This window comes from Catharus ustulatus, chromosome 5 (assembly GCF_009819885.2).
Source record: "Catharus ustulatus isolate bCatUst1 chromosome 5, bCatUst1.pri.v2, whole genome shotgun sequence".
Taxonomy (NCBI): domain Eukaryota; kingdom Metazoa; phylum Chordata; class Aves; order Passeriformes; family Turdidae; genus Catharus; species Catharus ustulatus.
Window position 1 is genome coordinate 33,650,488 of NC_046225.1, and position 12,579 is coordinate 33,663,066.

Here is a 12,579-nt window from a genome sequence, read left to right on the forward strand (position 1 = left end):
TTGGAGGTCACCCTCTTATATCTCCCTGCTCAAGCATGGTCACCCACAACAGGCTGTCCCAGACCATGCCTGGAGAGTTTTTAAATATCTGCAAAGAAAACTCAACAAGCTCTTTGGGCAATCTGTTCCAGTGCTCAAAGTAAAATAATGTTTTCTTATGCATATTTTTGCCCTATTTATAAAGTTTTTTTTTCCATAGAAATGTTATTCTTATACTTTCAGATTATCATATATATATATTTACTAAATTCCAACTTGTAATTTCTATGCATGAGAAGCTGAAATAATTCATAATCCCTTTTAAAACAACACAACCTTTATGATTGGAGTGCCTGCTTCCACCACAAACAATCATTATTTCAAGATAGTACCTAAGTACCAAGAAGGATTTTTTTCTCAGCTGGCTGACATTAAAAGTTGCTCTGGTTGGACTATAGTTCAATTCAGATAAATTTCACTTTATTAGAGCAAGACTGATTAATCTTTTTTTTTCATTTTAATCTTTGCATAAACTTGCATACATATTTCCTGATCAAAGCAAATATAACCGCATGTATTCATTATCATCTGTTTGTAGTAAGTATTCTATCAATGTAACTTACTCTAAGCACTTGATTTATTAAGTGTTTGATTGAAGCAGAAAATTTCTTTTACCATATTATTTACATTTTGAGTATGCGTATCTGTGCCAAACTTGGTTTTTAAAATTGACTTTAGAAAAGTTTTACATTCCTAGTTTGTTTTTAATAGTAGCATATGTCCCTTATACCAAAAGCTGAACTAAAACCTTTTCTATCTAAACATATTGCCAAAGAAAAAACCCACCCTATTTTTTAATATAATGTTTTATATAAAGTTTTATTTTTATGTTGTTTACATATATCTATGTGTGATTCCCCTAATATTAAATTCAAAAAGTTTATGACAGCCTATTCCAATAATTATATGAGACTTATCAGTATATTAAAAATATAATTAAGAAACATCAACATATGAATTGTTCCACATATATTCATTAAGGTCAGAAACCATTTAACCTCAGAAATAATGCTAATCATACCCCATATTTTGTCCTTCATTGTTCTCACAGTCTTCATGGTTTTGTGCTGTGGTTTTTTCTTGCACATGTGATTTCTCTCATATGATTTATCCATGGTTTTATTACTAGTCTCTCTCTTCCTTCTAGATCACAAAGTACTTTTCTTGTGCTATTTTATTTTAGTTTGCTTACAGCTGTCAAATGGAAATATAGTGATGAGACAAATTTTTGAATAATACTCAGCATAAAAACTTGTGCTGATAGAGTTATTTGCTTCCTTGAATGTGGCCTGATTCAGTCTTTATTCTGACTGAGAACATTCCCTAGAGGGTGCATAACTGTATAATTTAAAAATTTTATTTTCCATCTGTTAAGAAACTTTTTGATTTTAATCTACGTAGCATTCATTAATTAGCTAATAGGCAAGAACTTTACTTGTTTGAGAACTCATGCTGTCAGTTCATGCTTATATGCTGGGATAGAATCATACTATATTGGGTCTTTTTATTAAACTAAGGACCAAAAAGAAATATTTTTCATACTTTACAAAAATTATTGAGGAATAAAAATAGCAGTATCTTGAAACATTAGGAGAGACTACCACTTAGAATTTCTGGCTTTTACCTATAGCACAAAAATTCAGAAGGGTGAAATTTTTTTAGCATCTCTGTTGGCCTGACTGTAGTTCTTAAGGTGCCTCAGATTTTGCTCTCACATCTACCATGCCAAGAAGGAATTAAGTTGATCAGATCTATGCTAAGTTTAGACAATCTGTGGAAATATTACAGCCCTTATTCTTGTTTTACAGAACTACCACAGAAGTTTCCCTTTCAGCTACCGGGGGAAGGGCAGGATTTGTTAGCTGAGACCTGTTTTGGGACTCCTGGATTTGTGTCAAAGGAGTAAAATTTGAACGTCAAAATTTGAATGGCAGGTAGTAGTTGAATATGGGAACCATGTAACTCAGAAAACATTTGCATTATGCCATGGTCCAAAACTGCTAAATTCAGCAAGCACTGAGAACATCTAACTCTTGCAAACAAGTTTCTATTCATCAGTTAACTTTGGCACCATTCTTCTTTGATGGGCAGTTTCCCTGTTTGCTTGGACTGAAATTTACTGAGGTCCAGGACAGGTCATTGCCTTAAGCAGATACTGAGAGTTGCTTTCAGAGAGAGCCTCTCCTGGCTCTCCCTCTGAGTTTTTGTTGATACAACTAATTTCTAGTTTTTGAAGCTAAAACCGATCTTATCGCATTCTCTTTGAAAAAGTTAATTTCTGAACATTACTCAAATAAACACAAAAAAGACAAGGCTGGTATGTAATTTATCCCTTGATCCCTTGATTTATCCCTTGGAAGAAAAGGAAGAACTATTTGAGAATACTCCATACCTTGTGCCGTAATCTTAGTAGGGGCTGATAGGGCCTAAAGTCGTATCCTTCCTTGATTGGCCACCCATCTGCTCCCAGCAAAACACATCCAAGAAGCAAAACAGCGGACCACCACATAAACATCTTTACAGGTCTGTTTCTGTGAAATTAAAATGTACAAGTTCAGAGATGCAATATTACTTTAGCATAAGCTGTATAATAAAGGTTTACAATTCTGATTGTGGACTTGAATAAATATAGTAGATACAGGACAATCCATCTGGCACAATAACAAAGAGAAAAAATGGTAGCAATATTTGGGACAGCAGTATCAATTTGGTTGTGCTGAATGCAAGTTTTCTTGTCACTATTCAATATTCATATGAGAGAGACACTGAGGAAACAACCAAGAAAAGTCAAAGGAAAGACACAAGAGAAAAGCAGTGGTGAAAAATAGAATGCTTTTTCTCAGATGAAAGGAAAAAAAATTATCATCAATCTTATGTTCATCAACCTTTTATTTTAAATTTGTTCCCTTGGAATGCATTATTCACAACCTAAAAGCTTGTAATAATCATACTCAGAGATTTATAGATACACATGGCATGAGAGTTACCTTATATGTTTCCTAATGGATGTAAACATGTACATTACATAAATGGTTTAAGAACCTATTAGAGATGTGCAATATTTATTATTGATATTCAGCATTTGTGTTGAAACCATCATGTTAAACAGACAACACAACAAACTGATCTTCATTACTTCAAGATACTCTCAAGACACTTCAGTCTGCTTAGCCTGTATTATTTAGTCCTGCATTATGGGACAGAGATGAGCCACTTTCCTGCACGACTGGGTTTTCCCCTTTCTACTTTGTTTTTAGTTCACTTACCCTGCCAATGCAGAAACCTCTGATAGGAATCAAGATACACAGATGTACAAAACATCACAAGTGTGCCCTAGGAGCTCAGATTGTGCACAGAATTTTCAAGTCTTGCCTGACATTTTCTTTTCTATGGGAAATCATCTGAGCATAAAATGTGAACAAATTGGGAATCACTTATTATCATTTACAGTCATGCTCCTGGCAATACTGTTCTACAAACTGTGGCTTTGATTCCTATCATTTTTCACATAGCAGTAGTCTTCATAGTCAGTTGAAGGCAAAGAGACTGAATAGAATTAATTCCTGTGAAGATATTAAATGTAGTAAATGGACTCTACTCTTACTTGTATTCACAGCCTCAGTAACAGAGCCTACTTAAGTCTGCTACCTTCCTTTGGGGGTCACTCTACCAAACATAGTAAAACCACTTAAAGGTCTGTTTCATCTTCATTCCAGTTGATTTTTACCAGTCTGCCTTGCCTTCACACTTGTAATTCAAACAAAAGTTCGACATTAATACACCATATTACTTCAACATCACTTACCTTTTGTTCCACCAAGCCCAGTCTCATTCTGGGTCTCCCTATTACTCAAATTTACCATTTCATCTCATTTGTTATTACTCATTCCAACAGTTTCCACTTCAATTACCTTTCTTTGGTGCTCCAGCTTCTCTAATATACATAGTACAGTATCTCTCTTAGGAGAGGTTGCACAGAATACATTAAGCAGAGAATTATTTGAAACACAGAAAACAAGCTCTATTACAGAGAGATATTTTACATAAATAACTTGAGGCTTGTTCTACATCTGTTCAGTAACAGGATATTATAGTGAGGATGGGAAATGACACAGTGAAATTTTCTTCTTGAGTTCCCCTCACACTCCCATCAAAACAGAAGGGCTAATCAGATGTTCTGGTGGACTTTTGCGATGGGATTATTGCAACTAATCTAGTTTACGGATGGGAAACACCAAAAAAGATTGTTTCAGAACAATAAGGATTCAAGTACATTATGGTACGGCATTTTCCTTCATTGATTCTGTGTAAGTTCAAAGTATCACTGTCATTGGAAAAGTAAGTCCATTAAAAAAACAAAAAAAACAAAACCAAAAGCAACCCCCCCCCCAAAAAAAACCAAACCAAACCAAACCAAAACAAAACAAAAAAACAGAACAAAATAAATATGAAAAATCAGAATCTTGGTTTCCAAAGAAAACATCTCTTTATTTGTGTTTGTTGAAATTTTTTTTAAATATTTTTTAAATATTTTTTTTAATTTTTTAAAAATTGTTGACTTTTAAGATCAGAATCAGATTGGTTTAGTACTTGTACATGCTAAGACTAGCTATGCATTTGTCACCTTGGTGCACTCCTGGCATACCTCTCTGTACAGTGAAAACTTGGTTGCAAAACAGTCATTTCACAGCAGGTTGTAAGAGCAGCCACATTCCACCACCCTCCCACAAACTGAATATATTTTAGTCTCATGTGATGTAAAAGAATAAAGTCCTTATAGTTTTGAAAATTGTTTGGCCTTGAAAGGCTTATGCCTTGCACTTGTACAGAAGAAGAGAAAATTATTACATGTTCAGTTTCTGACTTCTTTGCCTGATACTTGGATGAACACAACACAAATTTTAAAAGTACAGTAGTTTCACGAATACAAGCCGCACGGATTATAAGCCGCACCCCCGGTGCCTCGACAATGTTGCTGTCTTTGTCAATAGATAAGCCGCACCCCGAATATTAGCCGCACTTTCGTTCGTCGCGAGAATCCGTGCGCAGCTTTCACAAATTGGCCAATTAGTAACAGGATCGCGGCATAGCGGGCTTTACTGGCTCGGGGCGGGGCCAGGCAGGCTCGGCCCGCTCATGGTTGCCGATGGGGCCGGGTGGCCCAGCTCAGCGCCACGGCTAGGCGGGGCTGGCCGGGTGGTGCTGCTGCCGCCGCTGGGCTCGCTGGCCCCCTCTCCCGTCAGCACCGCCCCACTGCCGCGTTCGCTCGCCCGGTGGCGGCAGGGCTGCCGCCGCCGTCGCCGGGCTCGCCGGCCGCCCCGCGCCGCGTTCGCTCGCCCGGCCGGCGGGCTGCCGCCGCCGCCGCCGCCGGGCTCGCCGCTCGCCCCGCGCCGCGTTCGCTCGCCCCGCGCCGCGTTCGCTCGCGCCGCGTTCGCTCGCCCCGCGCCTCGCTCGCCCCGCGCCGCGCCTCACTCATCCCGCGCCGCGTTCGCTCGCCCCGCGTTCGCTTGCCCCGCGCCTCACTCGCCCCGCGCCTCGCTCGCCCCGCGCCGCGCCTCGCTCGCCCCGCGCCGCGTTCGCTCGCCCCGCGCCGCGTTCGCTCGCCCCGCCGGCAGGGTTGCCGCCGCCGCTGCCAGGCTCGCCGGTCGCCCCCTCCCGTCTGCACCTCCGCCGCGTTTCCTCGCCCTGACCGGCACTGTAGGCCCCCGCACCGCCGGGCTCCCCCACGCTGCTGGCCCCGATTCTGCTGGGCTTCCCCCGCTGCCAGGCAGCCCCACCCGCCGGCCTTCCTGCTTCTGCCATGCTCCCCTGCACTGCTAGCCCCAGTTCTCCCGGGCTCCCCCGCCCTGCTGGCCCGGGCTCTGCCGCCCCCCTGCCCCGCCCTGCTGGCTCAGGCTCAGCCGCCCGCCCCCCACACTGCTGACCCCGCCTCTGCCAGGCTTTCCTACCTCTGCCGGGGCCGACCGGGCTCCAGCTTGGCTTGGGGCTGCCGCGGGCTCTCACTTCTGTGTTGGCAGCTTTTAGAATTTTGTTAATGTATTAGCCGCCCCGGAATATTGGCCGCACTTGCGGGTTTCCACCAAAATTTTGGTCAAATTGGTGCGGCTTGTATTCGTGAAATTACTGTAAGCTTTTTGGACAGATGCCACCCAAAATCCCAAAAGTATGCAGGGTCTACGCAGTTGTTATTTGCCTTTTTAGAACTTAAAATATCTTTTTTTTTTTTTTTAAGTAGCATACATTTTCTGTTGAATTTATTGGATATCTTAAATTATTATTTATTTTAAAACTACTACCAAAACTACAGTTCTCCTTAGTACAGTACTATTATTATGCCTTTATTTTAAGAAAAATTATGATCTATCCTAAAGACTTATGCTGTTAAGGAGTTGAACTGAGAGCAGGAATAAAAATGGCTTTTCAAAGCTCCATTACAACTCCAGATTTTGGTATCGCATATTACCAAACACAAAGAAATAAGGTTGGATGACTATATATTCATGTAACTTAAAATTGCTTCTTTCTTATTTCTACTTGAAGGCACAGCCCAAATTCTAAGCAAAGAGGGGTTTTACTTTTCTTTTAATATTGCATTATCAAGAAATCAGAAATTACATTTTGAAAGAATTGTTATATCATGGCACAAAATGACATATTTCTAAACTCAAATTTGCACGAATGATCCAGACCCTCTACTCCTTAATTATAATCTGGCAGAACTTGATGTTTCAGTGTTTAGATACCATTCTTCTGTATTTTTAATTTCATTAATTACATATTTGTAAAGAAATTCCCTATAGGTTGTTATTATATGTCTACTTTTATTTTCACTGAAGACTGTTGCATCTTTATATTCATATACAGTAATTTCACGAATACAAGCCGCAGCAATTTGACAAAAATTTTGGTGGAAACCCAGAAGTGCGGCTAATAGTCGGGTGCGGCTAATATATTAATAATTTTCTGACATTTACAACCCCAGACGTGCCAGCCAGAGTGCCGAGCCAAGCACCGGCCAGTAAAAGCCGGCATTTCGCAATTGTTACAGTGTTACCGTGTTGCCCTGGCTCCCTGCAGGCAGCACGGGGGGCGGGGAGAGAGGCGGGAGAGCTCTCTTTCCTCCTCTGCTGCAGCCCAGGGGAGGAGGGGGGGGGGGGGCGCTGCTATTGCCGCTATTCGGGGAGGAGAGGTGGGGGGAGGGGGGCGGGGGGCGCCGCCATTGCCGCGGCCCCGGTAGCCGACGGGGGGGGGGGCGCCGCCATTGCCGCGGCTCGGGGAGGACGCGGGGGGGCCGCACCGCCATTGCCGCGGCCCGGGGAGGACGCGGGGGGGCCGCGCCGCCATTGCCGCGGCCCGGGGAGCCGACGAGGGGGAAGCGCCGCCATTGCTGCGGCCCGGGGAGGATGCGGGGGGGCCACGCCGCCATTGCTGCGGCCCGGGGAGGACGCGGGGGGGCTGCGCCACCATTGCCGCGGCCCGGGGAGCCGACGGGGGGGGGTGCCGCCATTGCCGCGGCTCCGGGAGCTGACGGGAGCCCTGCGCAGCCATTGCCGCGGCCCGGGGAGGGGGAGGGAAGTGCGCGCCGCCATTGCCGCGTCTCAGGGAGCCGGCGGGAGCCCCACGCCGCCATTGCCGCGGCCCGGGGGGGGGCGGGAAGTGCGCGCCGCCATTGCCGTGGCTCGGGGAGGAGGCGGGGTGCTTTGTCCACGCCCGCCACCGGCGCCACGGGCGCGGGAAAGCTCCGTCCCCGCCCGCTGCCGTGGGAGCGGGGGAAGCTCCGTCCCTGCCTGCCACCGCGGGGCAGCGCCGACCCGGGGTGACCGAGCCCAGGGGCAGCGGCGGCCGGCCCCGAGCGGCAGCACCGGGCTGGGCCACCTGGCCCCGTCAGCGGCCCCTAGCGGGCCGAGCCTGCACAGCGTTAGCTCAGCCAGTAAACCCCGCCCTCCCGCGGTTCTGTTAGTAATTGCACGCGGGTCCTCGCTGCGAACGACAGAGCGGCTTATATTCGTGTGCGGCTTATCTATGGACAAAAACCGAAATATTTGCCAACACCCAGAGATGCGGCTTATACTCAGTGCGGCTTGTATTCGTGAATTTACTGTAACTGTTTGGAAATCTAATGAGTTTACTTGGTTTACTCTCTCTTTAAGTAGATATCAGTCTGTATCTCTGAATTTTCCTGTTTCTTCCTGCACATTTCTAACTTATAATATAGTATATAGTTAAAATGCATAGAAAAATTTAATAAAATATTCCATTACATATTTTAATATATACATATATGATTTCTCTGCCAGTAAACATTGAAATGAAATTCTTAAATAACTACTAGCAATAACTCTATATCTTCCTTCCTATTAATGCAAACAGCTAATTTACAGCTACTCATCATATGTAAATAATTACAGTGAGGTTCCCCTCTGTTGCACACAAATAAGTAGGGTACTGAGTTTCTTTCCTCAATGTGCATTAATTTTCTTATTAACAATGAGCTTAATGCACTACTTTAGCATCAAATTGATCTATGCTGTAGGAGTCTTATGTATTGTTTATCATCCTTAGGTTTTCCTCATGAGGAGGAATTGAACAGATAATGGTTATTCGTTATTTCTCACTGTACAGTAATTTCATCAGTATCAAATTTAGATTTTCCTTTCTTATTCTCAGAAAACTCTGTCATTTCACTTTTTAGCCCATTTCCAGAGCAGTCATGAGTCTGATGTACTCTGCAGTTTTCTCACGATTAATTTCTTTCCATTTCAGTTACTTCAGAAATTTTTTATAAATTATTATCCATAAGAGGATTCTATTATTCTGTGCCAAGTTTATACTTTAAAGCTATTGGATGAGAAGCACAGCTGGGAGAGCTATAGCTCCTGAACTGACAAAAGGATTACCTTAGGATATCTCACTTGCCTTATTTAGGTAAGGGAATGGGGACCATTAAATAATTTCAGGGATTTTTTTTTTAAGCAAAGAAAACTACATTAGAATTTCACCGAGTTTCCACCATCACCCTGATGATCAGATAGTCATCACTGAGTTACACAATTTCTTTTAATACTTGAAAAAATGTAATGCAAAACTATATCATCCTTTTCTCTCCTGCTAGTGCTTTTCACCCTTGCAAGTCCAATATTTTATGGAAAACAAACTAAATCCCAGTTCTGACACCTTACTTATGAATATTGAATAATGATTAATATATTCTACAACACTATAGTGAGTGTTTCCTCTCAAAGCCATTATGATTTCTAAATCTTCTCAGCAGTTCATTGGTAATATAAATTTTGTTCTTTGCCTAACTTTTTCTTGTTGACTGGGAAAGAGGTTGCTACCATGAGAGTTTAGCAAACGCATAATAAGCAGTGCTTTACCTGTCCCCATGTTGTAATCTTTACAGAGAAGATTGAAAAGATATCATATTTTACACAACCAGTTCCAAATGTGATAGTGTGTATTTACATTGTACTAAAAAAATCTAATTAATGTAACTTGGCTTAGGCAGAGTTTATATAAAGAGTTAAAATATAGACCCAGTTACAGGGATGCCTTATTTTAAAATGTATACCTATTTTAAATTAGTAACTTTGCCACTTACAAAGCTATTTTTTTCCCAGAATTACTCAGCTGCTGTGCTCTGCTCTGTGCTGATAAATGGTGACTAGTCAGGATATTTGGCATTAAGAAAAGAGATATAATTAATTTGAAAATATAAATATTCCACCTCAATAAACTGATCTGATCAAACTAGCATTCCTACAAATTATAATAAATGAAATCTTAAATACTGGCCCAATCACTGTATTCTTCTTGCCTTTAAAAGAAAAGATATACCAGATCTTAAGCTGGCATTATGTAAAAGGTCAGTTGCAACTTTTCAAGGAGTAGTATCGTACGCTCTCAGGAAATGTCAGTCTCTGTCTTTTACATATTATTAATCTGAAATAAATATGAATAAAATTAATTGTCTATTTTGTGGGGATCAGAAAAAGACCATAATCTATGTCATCATATTCAGTGTTATAGTAATAAATATAAACCATGTTTCATTGCCTGTGACTTTGAGGATTTCATTGCATATAATGATGGACACAAATAAACAGCCATGAAAAAATACGCTGCTACCCTTTCTTATGTTGCTTTTATCTACCCTTACAGTTTCATGGCAGAAAGGTTGCAGCAAAGGAAGTCTTTACTTGTGCAGAGACTATTATATTGCACTAACTTTGAATAAATACCAGAAGTTTTAACTAAAAGCATGTCTTTTCCCATCAGCTTGACTCTTCCCTAGTGCCCCACATCCTCACACATAGCCTGCTTTCAAAAACCTTACAACAGTAGTCTTTACACCAAAAATGGCATTCATACGAAGTACCTTATTTTCTTACAAATGCAGCTATAATCCATTTCTAGCAATGTCTCTCTTGTCAAAATGCATCATGGAAAGCAGATCACAGTGTCGTGGGAGTAGCTCTCACCACCACGACTTCCTGACAGTTTTGAGCACTGCACAGTCTATGCTGTCACCTTCCAGTTCTTCTCCAGAAGAGGCAGCCATATTCTGAACCAGAGTTGTTAGGTCACCTACACCATGTATAGCAGACTTGGGGCTTGCAACAGGGAAGAGCAGCAGTGCCACGGCAGCCAGCAGCTCATACATCTGTGCACCAATCTGTTCTGTCTGTCAGCTGTGACTTTATGTGGCTATAGCCACTCAGTGTGCAGGCACATGCTCCTCATCCTTCACCCACCAAAACAGTCTGGCAAGTCATTTTGGAACATCCAGCAACGCTACTGACAGTTCGTGTGTTGGAACACGCAGGATGAGAAATATTTTTTTAAAAATCTCACAAAAAGCCCCCATCATGCCAGATGTATCCTGCCTTCTGCTGACTCCTGTCCATCTCTCCCTCGCTCCTTTCCTGATTTAAACTGCAAAAACCATCACAGTGCAGAAGGTGGAGTGCAAGCCCTTGAGCTCCTGCACTTCATCTTTGTGCAGACATGGCAAACGTGGCAGGTGGCTTCAAGGCAGGTCCAGGCTCCACCATGGTGAGCAGCCAGCACGAGGGTCAGATCTCCCTGCCTTTCACTGTTATTGTTACTGTTATTTGCCTTCCTAGCACTTGCACTGCCTGGTGCTGGTGGGCAAGTGCAGCAGCCCAGGCAGCTGGGAGGGGTGCAAGCAAGATCCATTTGCCCAGGGCTTTTCTAGAAGGGCTTCTTTGGAATTGGCCCTAAAGATTTACAGTGGTTCCTGTGAACCTGTACACAAGTCGCCTGATAATGCCAGGGCCATTTCTGAAAGGTCAAAACATCTGAAATGCAGATGCAGCAAGGACACCTGTATTTGCCACTAAATTCACACTTTAATTTGATCTTATTATTTTCAGTATATTTATTGATTTATTTCTTTATATAAAGGATGACACCCAGATGTCTTAGTGTTTGTGACCTGGTTTCAATGAATTGGAATGAAATGAGACATGGCAATTTTAAACCTTTTTTATAAGTTCTTCTCACAGTCTCATAATTTCTTTAATATTTCAGAGAGAAGAACAAAATTAGGGTACTATAGTTCACATATCTCAGAGGAGTTTTGTTTAATGGATTCAAGTTGTGTGTATTGATCTATTTTTCTCCCAAGACTCCAGCATAAATTTCAGAGTGGTTTTAGCATCACTGATATATGCAAATGCTGGATTGTGGAGGTTATACTGTTAGTGAGGTGGTCTCTTTCTTCCCACAATAAGTGAACTTGTCACAGCTGGTTCCTCAACATCCTAGAAGATTAATGTTGACCATCACAGCAATATCTGAACTGCTGGCAATTCAACCACTTTATGTTATGAAACCAGAAACAGAAAACCTGCCAGCTTAGAACTCAGATGAATAACTTGGTGCCATTATTATTTTACAAAATTTGTAAATAGGCACCTGGTATACCATTGTGTAGCTGTGTCCTTTGCACATGCTAGAAAAGCTAAATATTTTGGTTTTCAAGTTTTTAATGTTTTTCTTCTAAAATAAAACACTACTAAACATTAATTAAACTAAGATGAAACAACAGCTATTAGCACTTCCACAGCAAACTGTTAAGAGTACATTTGAGAAAAGTTTATCCTAGAGAAAGCAAAATGGCCACTTGAGAATTCAATTTTTTCAACAGGTGAGCTGCTAAATTAAAGAATAAAATTCTCCATATTTGCTGTGTTATACTTATCTACCATCCTTACTTCTGTCTTGTTATGCAAGAAAATACTGAGGTTTGGTAAAATAGTAGCATACAAAATCTTTGAAAGCTTTGTGTTATTTAACTCTTGGATGAATGCTAAACCATTATATGTCTATTAGTACTTCAAACAGCCATGATAATTTAGAGAATCACTTTCTATTAAGTATTCTGGTTAATGTTATGATTCTGTCCCTTACATCTATGAAATTCTCTGTACTGAAGTGTTGTAGTCAACAGAGATGAATCCCATCTTTTTTACCCAGTGAAAGAGATTCTTCAAAAACTCAGATGGTTTAAATCCA

At 41.7% G+C, this 12,579-nt stretch overlaps 1 protein-coding gene across 2 annotated transcripts in view; it reads right to left on the reverse strand.

The window, feature by feature from the left end:
• The window catches only part of FSTL5 (follistatin like 5), a 316,275-nt gene that overhangs the window by 283,532 nt on the left and 20,164 nt on the right, over positions 1–12,579 (reverse strand). For both annotated transcript variants that reach the window (XM_033060226.2, XM_033060225.2), the window contains exon 2: positions 2,432–2,570. In XM_033060226.2, the coding sequence (XP_032916117.1) occupies positions 2,432–2,554 (123 nt within the window). In that variant the 5' untranslated portion in view covers positions 2,555–2,570. The remainder of the gene's footprint in view (positions 1–2,431; positions 2,571–12,579) is intronic.